The following is a 16,917-nucleotide window of genomic DNA, read 5'->3' as shown; positions in this document are numbered from 1 at the left end:
CTAACATGCATTAGTTGCAATACTTTGTTTAGAAAAGCTATACTGTTTGGTTGCGGTTAATTTTAAAATTAACTTTATGGTTTTTTTACATTGACTTATACAATTTTCGAATATAGTGGCTCAGATATCGCAAATAAAAAAAACTAGGCTTACGTTTGTCTATACTTTTGCATGCATCAAATGCGTGTAGAATAAATAAATTAATTATTGAATATTTAATTTTTCTTTATTTTGAATAGCTTTCACTTTGTTTTGTTTTTGTTGTTTTTTTTTTTTTTGTTTTGTTTCTTTTTTTTATTTTTAATTAATTTATAATTAATATTTTCCTTACAATCATTGATATTCAACTATAATAGTGTTTCTTAAATTTAACTGGTACTCTAATTATATTGTTTTTTTTTTTTTTTAGGTTGATTTAGTCCAGGCTGTTTTTCATTTTATTTTGTATCACACAATCTAAAGTTTAGTCCTTTCTTGATGATCTTATTAATGTTTTTATTAAGGTGCCTTGCATATTTTTTTTTTTTACATAAACTATTAGTTTAAAATTCTACATCTTTACAATAATTATATTTTATTCTGATGATTTGTTTTTTTTTTTTTCATTTATTTTTATTAATCAATTTTTTATGTTTTCATTTTTTTTTGTATATTCTGAACAACTATACTTGGGCTTGAATATAATGATTTTTTATTATAGGAAACAAAAATATACAAACATAAATAGCTGGAAAATTTGTATACACGTCTTAAAGAGAGAGAGAAAAAGGAGTTACCCTTAATATTTCTCTTCAATCAAAAAATTAAATTTAAAAAATAAAAACACAGTCAACACTAATGAATAAAAAGAAATACAAATTAATAAAAGAACAAGAAAAAACTAAAAAAAAAATAAAATAAATACAATAGTCGAAGAAATATTACAGTGTGCTTGCGTTAAGTCTCTATTGTTGGTCTTAAAATCTCCTTAATTGATGGATATAACCGTGATTTAGAAGTTACTTCTGATTCTAAGCGATTACTTTTGTCCAGAAGTTATAGTCTGTTCGGAAATTGGCACTCTTGAAGTTACTACGATCTGCCGCTGTCTCTGCTGCCACCAATTCTTGCAGATCGCCTGGAAAACAATACCGCTAGATGTTTCCGGCGCCATTGTAAAATTGAAAATTGTGAAAATTCACCGGCGTCTTTGGGCTCGGACACATGTATAGAAAATCATCGTTTTGTAATTGAGTTTGTGTCAGATTGGGTTCGCTCGCACTGCGATGAATCTTGGGCAATGTTCGCAGCATGTTCTCCAGTGTATTAAGTAAATGTCTGAAGAGTGGCCTGTCATTTCGATCATACTTGATGCAATCCTCACCAAGACGCTTAAGAGCTTGCGGACAATCAGAACGAACTCTTGTCATATCGGGCCGGAGAAGACCTCGTCCCACCATGAATAGAATCTGATCCTTGTTGTTGATGTGGCTATAGGGTAAACATTCAGCCAGTAGTTCATACATGACGACGCCAAAGGCGTAAACGTCCGATTGGAATGAATAGGGATTTTGTTCCTGCATGCGAATGACTTCGGGTGCCATCCAAAGAATACTTCCTGTAGGCTGATTGGCTTGTTTCTCGCCAGACCATCGCGTCTTCGCCGTAGCCAGACCGAAATCACCTATTTTTACTGACAGATCTTCGTGCAAGAAAATATTGTTTGATTTGAGATCCCTGCAAATCAGATTAATGATATGAATCAAAATAATAAAACAAGAAGAGGATAAACAAACCTATGAATAATATGCTTAGCATGAAGATAATCCATTCCCTGAGCCACCTGTCGGCCAATGTCGATCAACGTATTCAACTTGAATTTTGTTTCATTCACATGCACATGCTTATATAAACTACTGCCTTCGCACCATTGTGTTACAATCGCCAGCGAAGGTTTACTGACACAGCCCATAAATAGGAGGATATTGCAGTGGCGGGTTTTCTTCAGCATTGCGACCTCATTTTTAAATGCTTGCAATTGCGCCAGACTAGGTGTTTTGACGTTCAACGTCTTCACAGCCACAGGACCATGCCAATGGGCCTTGTACACCGTTCCAAAGGAACCCGAACCAATTCGGGGTCCAATAAGAATTTCTTCCGCTTGAATATTCTAAAAACAAAATCAAGAAAGATGTTAAATGCAAAAAGGCATTAAGTAGTAAATCAAACCTTACCCAATTCTCTTCAGAACCCTTTGAATCTCTCGGCGATAAAAGATTTTTATTGCTTTCGTCTGCTGAGCGCGCCCTAGCCCGTTTCACGTGCTTGAGTGTGTTTGTCGGTGATGCCTGTGTTGAATGTGAATGATCATTGTTTATGTGATTCTAAAAGATTTGCGAATTTTAAATATCAAATGGATTGGTTACGTACGTCTACTACCTGCAGGGGACCCCGCGCCTGTGAAGCCAACGTTCTCTGTGCATCGGTTAGCGGTCGAATGTTGTTTATACAAACATTGGGCGCTGAATTCGATCTATCTTGTTGACTTATTGTGCGAGGATGGCGATTCTATAAAATAGAAATATTTTTTTTTTTAACAATCTTTAAGAGAAACCAAAAATCAAACTTACATGAAATCCCAATGCAACACCACTACCCGGATGCAAAATGCCAACTGTATTTTCAGGATTCTGAGCCAGTAGTCTCTGGTAGTAATAATTATCCATAGGAAATTGTTGACACAAGGTCGGAACTTTGTCAGCACAGCGCTGGTGAAACCGAAAATTACACTGATTGCAATAGAATCCAGTGAATAAGAGGCGACGACATCCTTCGCAAAAAGCCAACGAAAAGAATGTCTTTCGTATGAATTGATGCGATATATGTGTCATTATTGGGCATTTGTCCAGTACATTTACATGAACCTCATCGATGTGCAAGCAACCAAGATCTGTATCCCAAGAGATGGGAACACTGCCAGTTTTTGGACTTGACACAACTTCACACATGTCTGGGGTTAGTTTACGTAACTTGAGTGCTTTTGTTAGAGCTTCACGCAGTCGAACTCCAGGAATGACTTCAACAGATGTTCTCTGTTGATTTGGTAAATGAGCTCGTAGTAGGATTTTGGGTGGTCTTATATCCGCCTATAAATTAAAACAAAGAAAATCATTAGTTTAGAGTTTATGTAAAGATGTATCGGTTTGAAGATTTTCTCAGGAATGATATACATATGTATGTATTTTAATTTCCTTGATAAAAACGTGAATTATAAGTTGTAAAGTGTGAATCTCCAGAATGGTCATCTATTAGAAAATCATCAAGGATTAGCAGTCTTTTGCTCGAAACAGCATTCCTACCCAATTTGTGAACAGTTAAGTGTGATCTTTATACCAAGTGCGTACACTTAAAACCTTAGAGCAAATAGAAACTCATATGAAAGGCATTTGAAACAATTTTCCGCTACCACGAAGTCGTTAGAACGATTGAAAACGATCCAATTCAAAGAATACACCCTAGGTACCTTCTAAGATGCAAATGGTGTGTTCAATAATGCCTTAATGAATCTATACTGGGAGCCTTAACGAACTCAAATCAAATCAAATTTTTTTTAATGCGTCAAACGAGATACACTTTAGGGTGGTGTCATTTATAATACCTTAAAACGCTTCAGAGAAATGGAGTCAAAGCATTGGTATATGTGGATGATGGTTTTTGTACTATCAGTGAAATTATTACCATGTCTTAAAGAAAATTTGACAATTGGGATAGGAGCTATGGACTAGGATTTAACCAACATGAAACTGAACTCATGGTTTTTACAACCAAAAGCTTCATTCCTACCTTTCCATTACTCGGATAAATTGTCAGTGTTTTAGTGTTTTCGAACTTCGTTGTATTCGAACTTATAGTATTTATTCCAGAGTAGTGTATTTCTAGTGTTACACCTCTATATTTTACATTTCTTTCCATATTTTGCAACTTGCCGGGTAGCTGGATAGACTTTATGAGGCAGTCCTCTTTGGATGATGATGGCAAAGGTTTTCTTCGAACTTCCCGTAACCCGTAGGCGGTTATTACAAAGTAATTGGCAAAAAAAAGGACATGAATGTTAGACGTTCTGATAATTCCTCTACTACAAATATAATAGCTCAATACGAAAGAATGTTAAATAAATATTAATAAAATACAATAGCACCTTTTCTGTGTGGCCAACCTCTGGTTGTGATGATTTTCTGTGTTGCAGTTTCATCTGCAGTTCTTGTGCTCAACAATCCACTTTAATATGGTGTCTAACATTCATGATAGCAACAAGAGCCTTAGATACTGACTAATGAGAGGTGTTATCGAGGGTACCCTTTATATCTAAGAAGAGGCATAGTGTTTGTGTATAATAATAATAAAGTTTATTAGTTCGTTGAACTTTTTAACAAATACAATTTACAAATTTTTAACAATTTTTCAGTTACGTGTTTTAACGTTCTTGCAAATTTACAACATTTTAAAATCTATATTTTACAACATTTTTAAATCTATATTTGTGAAATTTAATATTAATTTGAATTAGTTTTTAACTTTAATTAGGTTTTACCTATTTTGCAAAAATATTTTAAGTTTATTTAAAAAAATTTTAAATCTTGATTCATTTTTCAAATCATTGGGCAAGCTGTTGAAGAGATTGAGTCCTGCATACATCAAAGAGTTCATGGTACTGCTTCTGTTGCATCGGATTGGTCTGATGTTTTGATTGTTTCTTAGATTATATGGCTGTACTTCAGAAACCATGATAATGTTTTCTTCTAAGTATGAAGGCATCATTTCGTTTTTCATTTTGTATATAAATATCATCGTATTGAAAGTTATTAGGTGGTCAACATTCATCCATCTTAATGTCTCTAACATTTGTTGTATTGGTGTATATCGGTTGCACTTGAGAATCGATCGCATTGACTTGTTTTGTAGAAGCTGCATACGTTGCTTTGTTTGATTTTGGCATCCATATAAGATTGAACAAGAAGTATGGTAGTACTATGGCATTGTAAAGCGTTATTGCATTGCCCATAGTTAAAACAGGTCTTATACGTTTAAGAAAACCAACTTTTTTAGCAATTTTTGAACAAATATACTTGGCATGATCTTTGAAGTTTAGTTCACTGTCTATTATAACTCCTAAGTACTTAATGGTCTTAACACATTCAATTTGGCAATTGTTTATGTACACTGAGATGAGGTCACAAATTTTTAACTTCATACACTTAGTTTTATTTACATTAAGACTCAGTTTATTTGCTCTTAGCCACAGGTTAACATTATCTAAGTCTTCATTTATTTTTGAACACATATCATTTACATCATTACCGGTAATATATATTTACGGATCATCAGCAAATAGCACAACTTTACAGTATTTCAGAGTACATTTAACATCGTTTATATATAATAAGAACAAAACTACACCTAATAGAGCGCCTTGTGGGACACCTAATTCAACACCAATGGAGTCCGACATCGTATCACCAAACCTTGTCTTTTGGCTTCTTCCACTCAAATATGATTGAAACCACTTTAATTCAGTCTCTTTTATTCTATAGGTTTCAAGCTTTAATAATAATATTTTTCTGTCTATTGTATCTGTAGAACCTAAAGTTTTTCTAGTGTTTGTAAGTTTATAAAGAGGTTTCAGTTGACTTTCTAGATTCATTCAGAGAAATGTTCGTTAGTAATTCTGATTTAATGAATTAACTTTTCCAAGATCTTCAGTAAAAATAATAAGCTTGTTGGCTTGAATGACTTTGGATAGGTTGTATTTTTGTACAATAAGTGCGCACTCAAGGGTTTAATCAACCCCTACATAATTTTATGAACACAGCAGTAGCGTTAAGAAACTAGGAAGGAGTTTGAAAGAAAATGCGGATGAGCATTAGTTTTGAAGTTCTAAATTTTGAAACGCGATGGGACGACATAGGAGGAGGGCAACGAGTTTCACATTCGTATAGTGGCGCTGAAGAAAGAATCTCTGTATTTGACGGTACGTCGGAGGGTAAACTGATGAGCATTCTTTCATTACGGTGGAACTGTTTGATGGAAGGGATGCTAATTGCTACTTATATTGAGACATGAAACACTGCATTGATCCTCAAGAGACGTAATCAGTTATTGATCTATCACCTATCATTTATTCCCCATTAGGCAGTGATATTAAGATCAGAATTAAATGATCTTATACGAACAAATATGAAGACTGAGGGTACTATCATCAGCAAAACAGTTTAGTAAATTAGAAGTTTCAGAACGGAGATAATTTATAAAAATGAGAAAGAGAGTTGAAAATAGAGCAGAGCCCTGGGGCACACCAGCATTTGTTTTGTGGGTTTCAGGCTTGAATCCATTTAATATAGGTTGTATTTTACGGTACGAAAGGTATTTTCTAAACCAGCGAAGAAGAGACTCATCGACTTCATCGACTATATAAGCATGTATATTCGAACGAAGAGCTTGATGTCAAAGTAATTAAGGCTATGAAAGCCGTACTGCCGGTTATTAAGAAGCCTTCGTTCCGCAGGGTACATATTCCTTAAGGTGTTCAAAAAACGGAAGCTTATAGAATATTTCTGGCTTCGTATTCGAGTTCAACACTCTTTAAACCTTCCGAAAAGTACATCTTGTTTTTTGTAACACACCTAACACCTTCAGATTTTGGTATTTGTGGCAAAAATCTTGTTGTACAGTTTAATTGATTAGTGTTTCCATGACTTTGGCGAGAAGGGTGCAATAGGTCGTGAGTTTAAAGAAGATTCGATTTTTTTAGGGATATGCTGGAAAGATGCTTTTTTCATTCACTCGGAAAGAGACCTGTAGCTGTTTTGCCAGCTTAGAAGAACGCCTCTTCAGAACGATGTGGGGTCAGTCAATTTGTGTTTGTCAAGATCTTTGAGAACCCAATGTATCCGTGTACGCGCTCAATCAATGGAAAAGCCATGACACTATTGGGCAGTGTAGACCAAGAAGGTTAGCTTTCTCAATAGACCTAACAGAAGGAGTGTCATTGAATTTTCTTTCGCATTTTGGGTAGTAAGATTACTTTAGCTTTTCTCCAAAAACTTGGTGTAAATAAGTGCTACGCTACTTCGAAAGATGCTAATGAGATAAATACGTCATAAGTTCTTCCTAAAAATGCAAAAAGGATGCCATATTATCCATTTAATCTTATTCCCAGAACAGATTACTATCGAGTAAACCTGAGGAGAGAAAGTTTTAATCAATCAGTCAATCCAACTACCTATTTTGAACTCCACAAATAATTATCTATTTCTGTACTCGTAAATACCCCCAATTTATGTATGGTAGGTAGGTACTCTGTGTGTTTAAATTACAAATATCAAGGTTACTACATATCTTGTCAAGTTTTTAGTAAGACTTCTTAGATTAGGAATTAGATTCTTAAAACTAGAATAATAGCGAAGCAGATTGTTATGGTGATGTCTTACTTCTGATCATGATCCAAAACCGAATTTCTCTACAACAACAAAAAATTAACTCAAAATAAAGTTTACTAACAAAAAAAAATTCCATCTAGAAGGCAATCATATTTGTATATTTCCCTTAACAACGCAAATGACCAACAGAATGCGAAGGACATAGTTCCGCATACACCAAGCACCAAGGGCAGTGTAATAGTAAACCAACAATAACAACAATTAAGTTCACGGACGTCAGAGATGTCTGCTAACAGCAGCAGTATACTCGTCGTCCTCACCATCGTCGTTGTCGTCTTTTTCTTCTTCGTTCGTACCTAGTCGTGTCGTCGATTTCGTTAAATTTCTCCACTATATCTCTTTTTTTGTACCTTTTGCCAGTAAATGAAGGCAGAAAAAAAATAAAATAAAAACGAAAGAAAAATAAAGGCCACCATAAATGCAGGGCGCAGGTCTTCATGTAAAAGGGCACACAATAATATTGGAGTAGGACCAAGACCACCATCAAAGAATAATTGTGTACATGTCATACTCATTCCAATTCCCCATCTACAATCTCCATCCCCATATTCCACACACACCCTTTTCAAGGAGAATTCTTATTTTTTTTCAGAGCTATCATAAAAAAAAGAAGAAAAAAAGAAAATAGAAATCTTAACTTACATTTAACACATGAGCATGAAGTTCATGATAATCGGGCACATACTGATGGTCCTGTTGAGCATTGATCTGGTCGATGAGTTCGTGTTCCTTGCTCTCCAATTCGTGCAGCTTCGAAGTCAACTCCTGATACTCCGTCACATACATTGGCGGAGGATCTTGCAAGTTGGCAAACTTGGCATTCAATGCGTCTATATTTTCTCTAGTGACATGAATCACCGACTGGATATTTCGTAGCTCCTCGGAAACAGCGTCCAACAGATCGTCACTTTCGTCAGTGGACGACGAAGACATCTTTTCGTCAGCAGAACACTGCGCAGCATATGCAAAGGATACTTTTGTCGATGGAATAATCTTTTGTTGGAGCTGTGTTGGAGCATCGCAAGCAGCCCCCCGATTCGGAGTGTTTGTTGTCACCATCGAGGAGGCCGCGGCTGTCGTAGTAGTTACGCCGGTATGTGAGGGCTTCATTTTGTTGTTGGTATTTTTGTTGGTGGTTGTCTTTTCGTTTCCCCTAAAATACCGACAGTTAATTTACACTTTTTTTTTCAGCCGTGAAAGGGAAAAAGTATAAATTCATAAAAGTATTAATGAATAGTTTGTGTTTTTTTGTTTTTTACATTTTATTTAGGTTATTTTGCAAAAAAACAAACCAAAAAAACAACAGAAAAATAATGAACTTTTGCACTTTTCTTCACTCATTCGGGGGAGCAGCGAGCAGCAGCTGCAAAAGTAGTAGACGACAAGAAGAGAGAGACAAGGCAGGCAAGTTTAAGCTAGATAGAGAAGAGAGAACACACACCGACAGTGGTTGGGGAAATTTTCAAGAGAGAATTTGTAAAAAGAAAAAAATACTAGGTAGATATTCTGTCTCGCTCTTGTGTGTTTTTGCGAAAAGAAAATTTTTATTGGATTTTTTCTTCGTCCGATATTTTTTTTCGTTGGTATTTTTGCACTTTTTCAAGATGAAAATCAAGTGAAAAAACTGCACATTTTCATACTAAGATAAATGAATAATATATTTGGATAGTAATTGATTGATTTTTTATATTATTTTATGCCGCGATGATGAGTTAAAAGTTTATTTTACTATCGACTTCGGAGCTGGAAGATTTCGTCGGTCGACGACAAGCCGCACAAGAACAAGTGAAAGTGACAGATGTGTTTTTTTTTTTTTTTTGTTTGAGGTACCTGTTTTTTCTTTTTAAAAAGTGAAAAGTGTTGGTTGGAAAGAGAAGGGAAGAGGGAAATTTTGGATTTTGACAGGAGAAGTTTTTGATAGTGCTCAGTGCGGAAGGGAATTGAGTACTTTTTTGTGAAGTATGGAAATATGACGGTATTAGTTTTTCATAATTATTGTTTGTCATAGAATTATAGAATAGTGCTTTTTATGCCGTATTTATATGAGTGACAATTTGCTATCTAATTTTTCATTCATCTTTCTAATGCTAAAATCATTATAATGCCAAAGAATGATCTGTGAAGCTGTGAAGTGATAAATTGTCGAAGTGCGAAAAACTAAAAAAGAATTCGAAGATTTCTTCATAATTTGAGGTTCATCAGAGATCGCAGAATCGACTCTTAGGTCTATCTTTTATAGTATTATACAGTAGTAGTAGTAGTACAGTACAGTAGTAGTAGTAGTAGTAGTAACTTTATTTAGCTTTTCTTTTTGTAAGCCATAAGCCTAGAACGCAGCTGAAGCGAAACGAAATTGTCCATACAAAATTTCGTTAACAAAATCTTGAATGAAAAATTTCTTTTTGCTTTTCGTTTTTTAGTACGCAGCTCTAAGAAAGAATTGGAGAGCTTTCACTCATTTGTCACTTTTTTACTCTCCTATGCATTTTTCTTGACTCCAAGAGCAGTGTTGACGGTTTTTTCATTTTTAATTTATTTATTTCTTGCTTTTAAAATTATTTTCTGTTGATCTTTCTTGATTTTAAACTAATTTTGAATTTTTTTGATTTTGACAGAAAACTTGATGATATTTTTTCGTTAAGCCTGGTACGCTGCTCGCGCTAAATTTTAGCTCCCATACAAATTATCGAAAATTTTTAGCCGAGATAAAATGGATCCCATACAAGTTATCGATAACTTGTATGGGAATTTTATCTCGGCTAAAATTTAGCGCGAGCAGCGTACCAGGCTTTAGCATTTTCGTTGTCGACTTTGTAGACTTGAAAATTTTTCATTTCGCTTCAGCTGCGTACTACATATACACTTTTCAATATTTTCTTATTAATAATAGGTATACAGCACATTTAATTAAGTTTTACCGACTTAGTATTGGTCTGGCTATACAAGTAATAAATAATAAAAAGAAATGTTTTATTGTAGCATAATATGTGTGTTTTTTTGTTTATCTACATATATAGATTTTGTGCAAAAAAACGACATCGAGATATTTGAAATCAAAACAATTTACGTGTTTAAAACAACAAAAATGTGATCTGTATAGATTTTTGAAAAATCCAGATAATTATCCAGATTTTACTTTCTCTCGATAAAAACAGTAGTGCCAAGGTACTTTATTTGTTGTGTTATTAAGGGGCACGGTAGTGCCCAGCCAAGTTCTCTAGCAACTTTGGCACTACACCCTTATTTACAGGAAACAACTCAGGCCATTTTCGACCCCCCTGTAACTTCCACACCAAATATGCCAGAAATTTCAAACTCGCTACATTTTTTGAGCTGGCCGAACCCAAATTCCTCACAAATAGCTTTAAAAATCGGTAATTTAAAGTTAAATTGCCAAGTTAACAACCAAAATTTTATTTATACAAATTTAAAGCCAAGCTTTAGAACTTTGTACACTTTTACATTTCAGTACTTTTTGTGCTAGCATAATTTCAACATAGGAGAACTTGGCTCTTTTTTAACAGTAATGTTTTTGTTGTGATAGGTATTTTACAGAAATATCTAAAAATATTAGCAATATTTGAAAAAAGCTCTCATAGAACAAATAATCAAAAATTTTTTTGACATGGTTGCGTGGAAATGTTAATATTTCTAAATATACGCAATGCACTTTTCAGATAAAAGTCTTAAATGGATTCTGATAAGATTGTTGAACAAATATAAAAATAAAAAAGTTTCCACGTTTGATTTTTACAAAATCGAAAAAAAAAATCAATATGGTCATGGTCCCAAAATGTAGCTAAGAATATACAAATGATTTTTGGTTTCTTGTTAAAAAAAAATTTGTTTTTGAATCCAACATGGATGCAATGGCTATACGAATGGTTTTGGTTTTTTGTGAATTTTTTTTTAATCCATAATGACCATACCACTACGGAGTTAAAAAAAAAAACATGAACACGGCGCATTTTTGACAGACAGCTGCCAAAGTGTATGTACAGTGGTGCCAAACATTTGGACGGATTTCAAAAATCCCGATGGTTTTTTTGCACAAAATCTATATAGATAAACAAAAAAACACACCTTATATGTTTGATGAAAAGAATTTAATCTGACATTTTCTTTTTCTTGATTTTTTTATGTGTGCCCACTCAACAAGACACACACTTTGAAATATAGCATTATACATATTTAATGACTTTTTGAAACTCGTTTACATAAATACCCGCATAAAATATCATAATTTAAAAAAAACTCCTGCCCATCTATTTGACAACATTTTAATAACTATATTTAATGAAATTTTTTGTGGGTTTTTTAATGATTAAAAGAATTACAAAATATTTGTATCATTTAAAGTATTTAAATGGTTAATATAAAAAAAAAATGTCAAAACTAATCTCATTTTGTTACTCGTATAAGTCCATTGCCCTACAAAGTAGCTTGAACACAACACAAAAAAAGAACATTTTCAAACTTATTTTGCGATTATTTTCCGACTAGGAATAGTTCCCAGTAAGTTTTTTATGTTATACTCTCTGTGTTAAATTTATATGCGTATCATACCTAAGTAATTTTTGAAAATTATCATTTTCCAAAATTAGTGCGTTTATACTAGAGCTCTTGATACCCGAATTTTTGGGTATTACCCGAGAAATGTGGGTACCCGGTTATTTAGTTACCCGAATACCCGGGTACTCGGTTTTGTTATGTTATGCATTTAAAACGGTGAATAACACACCAACCATAGGTATGAGATTGAAAGCAAAAATTAAATTGAAGGCAGTTCTCCAATCAAAGCGTACAATCGTGAAAAAGAGTTTTAACTTGATTTCCTTCCAAAAAACAAAAGTATGAATAACTGCAACATCCGCATCGTCTCCACCGCTTTGGGTGGCCGAAGTATGCCCACCGGAGAAGGGTCCTTGCTGTGTGAAACAGTACCATTCAATTTGTTCTATAGATTATTACCATTACAAGTTTCCAAAAATATTAAGTAAAAAAAAGCGGATAAATGAGATTTGAAATAAGCTCTCGTAGAAAAAAAAATCGAAAATTTGTTTTAAGTGGTTGCGTTGAAATGTAAATATTTCCAGAAATAAGCTATGTCCTTTTCAGTTTAAAGTCTGAAATGAATTCTGATAAGATTATTGAACGAATTATGGAAACTCACTGGCATTTTTATTTTTTTTAGTCAGAAATGTGCCGCTTCTTTTTTTTTACTATAGCGTTTGAATATAGTGTAACAATTTTGACAGTTACGTAATAAAATCATAAGTTTCGAAAATGTTTATTATATATTACCCCTGCTCTATTTTTTTTTTTTTCAAATCTCTACAATAACCGACTTTTAAGTTTCTTGTTGGCAAAATTTGTATTAAAATACTCCAGAAATTTTATAAAAAATAAATGAGTTTTTATATTTTTTGTAATACAGTATCAATATTTAGTAAAAAGTATGTTCAAAATTGGAACGAAATTCAACCATCATTTAATAAGGTCAATTGGTTTAACCTAAATATGAGGCGCCAAGGCGAAATATTTTCTGATTTTCTCAGTGAAATAGGGGACAAGAAAGGATGGTTATTATTTTATATTAGAGGATTTTTTTTTCGCTAAGAAAAAAATCGACTGATGAAACCGATTGTATTCAAACTTCATTATTATTGCACAAAGCCTAATACGCAGATCATGCTAAACTTTAGCGCCAATAAAAAAATCTCTCCCAATTTTTGTTTGGCTTAGAACTTAATCCGGTAGGTATGCGGTTCCAGCTAAAAAATAAAGTTTTATTTTTCAACTTTAGATAGTTATTCTGTCATAGATTATTGAAATCCACAGATCAAATTTTGTAAAAATGTACAAGAGAACATACAATTTTTTGGTAATGCTCGCTGGTACCATTTTGCTCCTAGTTAGTCAACATTTCCAAGTTTAAATAAAATTCATTTTCTAATTTCTAAAAATTGAATGAAGAACGAGCGATAGGTTTTCCAATTGGAATTCAACAAATCAAGGCTCTACAGAACAAAAACAAAAAAAGAGGCTTTCGTTCTAAGCAAAAAACAACAAACAAAAAATTGTCTGTTAGCCCAAATTTTTAAATCGTCAGTTAGATTATCAGCAGGATAAATGTCAATATATAAAAACTTTTATTCCTAAGATTAAGCTCTAACTAAGGTTTATCTGACTCTTGAAAAAATGGCATTTGCTGAAACGAGTCTTAAATATTTATGTGAAACATAAACCCTTAAGTTCTACATAATGGTTTGCACGAACTTCAAATTGTGTCATAAATTCCTCTAAGTTTAACATAACTTAGGTGGAAGAAATTGTAGAACTTAAGCAGTTTATGTTTTACTTAAGCAAATTTATTTTACAAAATACGAGGGAATATGGCTTAAAAATACCACGAGTAGTAAAAAAGATTATTTAAAATTAAACTTAACTTACATGCAAACATATTTTCCATATTAATCATCCGTGGAGGGTAAACTTTTCTATACAAGATTTTCAGCACACAAATTCGACAGTTTATCCAACTTATTCCCATTTTAGGTTTATGTGACGTTTTTAATTTTATTCTTGTGTCAAAAACAAATTTTTATATTCTCGAAATATTAGCAATTTTTCCAAAAAAGATAAAAGGACACACGCAAACAATTCAATATGTAACCACATTTATTATGTCGTTTTCGATTGGCTCTCCGGAATCGTCCGGAATCATTCAGAAGCCTTCTGATAGTGTTTTATTAGCACGAATTTGACAGCTAAAACGCTTCTGAGAAGAAAAATTCTCTTCTCGATTTCAAATCAGAATTCAAATCGGAATTCACTCACATGTCAAAAAAAAAACACTCAATCAATATTTTTTGTTTTTGATTCAACAATTTATTGTTTTCTGAAATTTAAATTAATCACAAATCATAAATTGATACAATAATGGATAAATGACCACTTTCTTCAAACATTAGTTTATAATGTTTTGCGATAATGTAATGCGATTTCTTAGATTTGCACTCAGAGGACTAGGTTGGAACAATCCTTATGATCTCCCACCTTACGAGAACAGACTTAGACTAATTGACTTACCTAGTCTTGAGAACAGACGTTCCTATCTATGTTTCGTGTTCATTGTAAAAATAATCAACGGTACAATAGACTCTTTGCACCTTCTGTCTAGTATTAACTTTAATATTCCTCAAAGAAACTTAAGGTATATACCGGACAGCATACATATCCCAAGCTATCGTACCAATTATGAACAATTCTCTCCATTAAATAAAATGTTTAAATTATTTAATATCTACAATAATAAGTACAACAATTTGTTTGATAAATCAATAACCAGTTCTTGTAAATTTAAATCAACATTTTTTCATTTGCAATTAATTAATTAAATAATATCTTTTCACACATATGTTTATAAAATGTAATTGAATAACTAGCAATTTAGTTCTGTTAAATAAATAAATAATTTTCCAACTCTAACGCCATAATTTTCATTTGCAAGAAAAAAAAAAAATAATAAAATTAAAAATATTTGACATTTGAAATTTCACAGAAATAAAATAAAAATAGAATTGAGTGGAAGCGATTTGACCTGTTCCATTCGATTTCAGAATGTGTCAATTCTTGAGTGAAACCAATCGAAAACGACATAACACAAACACAAAAAACAGAATTGAGTGGAAGTGATTCAAACTGTTTTATTGGATTTCAGAATGAGTGAATCCTTGAGTGATTCCAATCGAAAACGACATTAGTATTTAATCAAAAAAATTCAGAAAACATGAAAAATAATTGAATTTAATATTTACTTTACATTTGAATTAAAATTCCCAGGGATTTCTAGCATGAAACTAAATCATTGCTAGGTTGAACATAAATAATTTTTAGAATAAACTAAGTAAAACATAAGAGCTATGTTCGACCTAGCTATGAATCAAATTTGTGATCCGTATGAGCAAATGGGCCTTAGTCGAATAAATGTGTTTGTTTGTTTTTTGCAAGACTGTAAACGAACTGAAATATTGGTTCAAATTAAGAATTTTTTCGAAATTTACAAGAATTGCATATTCAATCGAAAACAGTACGGAAAAACTCCCGATAAACAAATTACCCAATTCTGAGTTTGAATAATTATTTTTGCACCACCCTGTGCAAAACAAATTCCGGGACACCTTTTGAATAAAAGAAATTATCCATGAAAAAGGATTTTGGAGAACTTGAACCTGTTATTAGGTTGAAACAATCATATAAATTCATGACTCAATATTTGCGTACTAAATTTCCTACCTACAAAAGTTACTATTTCAAAAATAAGTAAAATCAAGTTACTTATGAATTTCTTGCATCATTCATATGTTGATATAGTAATGTATTTTTGTTTTATCTGTAAAGGTATATAATTTAAATAATATTAATAAATATAATTTGAATAATATTCAAACTGACATCCAAGTGTGAATTTTCTATGCAAATACATGAAATTTTGCAACTAAAAATAAAACTGAAAATCTTTTACAATAACTCGATTCGATTTACCAAAATAATGCAAAAAACTTTGGTTTTTCCGTTTGTATTGATTTCTTCTATTTTTGATATATTTTTTTTGCAATTTTAAGAACAAGTGAGTGTGACACAATTATACCCTTTATAAGATGTAACATTTGAACTTTCAAATTAGCCATTAAAATAACTTTGAACTGAAAATCTTCGATAAAAGCCCAAAAATACACTCATTCTCTATTGGAGTTAACTTTTCTTTCAATATTTTTTACTCCGCAAACATTTTCTTACTTTCACTTTCAGTAACGGCCAAAAAACAATCGTTAAAAATCACATTTAAATTTTTACAGTCCTTTTCTGAAAATATTTTGTTGGTTGGAGTCCTTGATATCAGAAAAATATATGTATTCAAGGTTAAAATTGCGGAATTCAAACTTGGAATATCGCGAATGGAAAAATAACACAATCCTTTTCAACAAGTTCAACATTCATCTAATAAATAATTTAAAAATATAAATTATTAAAAAGCAACTTTTTGTTTTGCTTAACTCACTTTTCTTTTTAACACAAATTAAAACTATAAAAAAATAATTTAGAAAATATAAATTCAATACACTTTTCACAAACCATCCGACAGCATCCAGTGTTCACCACGAACTGTGTCCTTTATCCACAACCTCGTGGATAGTTTGCACTAGATACAGGCAGGGGGTGATGCATACCACCCAAATGCACCACCCAATGCCCCAATATGTGTACTATACTATATGCACATCCTTTTGGGGAGGCTTGCCGTATAGATATAGAAAATAGGCGCAGAGTGTAGTACGTTTTCGTCTCGTAGTAGTAGTAGTAGCAGCAGTATAGTAGAGTGTAGTATTATTGTGAAGGACAACTATCGTAAACCTGCTGCTGGTGGTTTTCATCGCAT

General features: G+C 32.6%; 1 protein-coding gene and 1 long non-coding RNA gene across 3 annotated transcripts in view; one reads left to right on the top strand and one right to left on the bottom strand.

Moving 5' to 3' along the window:
• The window catches only part of LOC129917978 (uncharacterized), a 40,044-nt gene extending 39,235 nt beyond the window's left edge, over positions 1–809 (top strand). Inside the window, exon 3 of the long non-coding RNA XR_008772906.1 lies at positions 701–809. This is a non-coding gene — a long non-coding RNA (uncharacterized LOC129917978). The remainder of the gene's footprint in view (positions 1–700) is intronic.
• On the bottom strand, positions 390–16,628 carry LOC129917976 (raf homolog serine/threonine-protein kinase Raf). Of its 2 annotated transcripts, XM_055998244.1 has the most exons (7): positions 16,540–16,628; positions 8,118–8,653; positions 2,610–3,125; positions 2,419–2,547; positions 2,214–2,363; positions 1,776–2,149; positions 390–1,716 (listed from the first exon to the last, which is right to left on the bottom strand). In XM_055998244.1, the coding sequence occupies exons 2-7, from the start codon at positions 8,583–8,585 to the stop codon at positions 1,134–1,136; spliced, it is 2,220 nt and encodes a 739-aa protein (XP_055854219.1). In that variant the 5' UTR covers positions 8,586–8,653; positions 16,540–16,628; the 3' UTR covers positions 390–1,133. The 2 variants fall into 2 exon arrangements, with proteins under 2 accessions (XP_055854219.1, XP_055854220.1); XM_055998245.1 differs by lacking the exon at positions 16,540–16,628 and having other exon boundaries at positions 2,214–2,327; positions 2,410–2,547; positions 8,118–9,270.
• Between the last annotated feature and the right edge of the window lie 289 nt (positions 16,629–16,917).

Source organism: Episyrphus balteatus, chromosome 4 (assembly GCF_945859705.1).
Source record: "Episyrphus balteatus chromosome 4, idEpiBalt1.1, whole genome shotgun sequence".
Taxonomy (NCBI): domain Eukaryota; kingdom Metazoa; phylum Arthropoda; class Insecta; order Diptera; family Syrphidae; genus Episyrphus; species Episyrphus balteatus.
The sequence above is the reverse complement of the archived record's forward strand: the minus strand, read 5'-3'. Positions and strand labels throughout refer to the sequence as shown.

Excerpts from the sequence above, each read along its gene's own strand:
- LOC129917976 (XM_055998244.1), bottom strand. The coding sequence starts at position 8,585 with ATGAAGCCCTCACATACCGGCGTAACTACTACGACAGCCGCGGCCTCC. Across the intron at positions 2,548-2,609 it reads GTGTTGCATTGGGATTTCAT|AATCGCCATCCTCGCACAAT; the intron begins GTAAGTTTGATT and ends TCTATTTTATAG. Across the intron at positions 2,150-2,213 it reads AGGGTTCTGAAGAGAATTGG|AATATTCAAGCGGAAGAAAT; the intron begins GTAAGGTTTGAT and ends TTTTGTTTTTAG.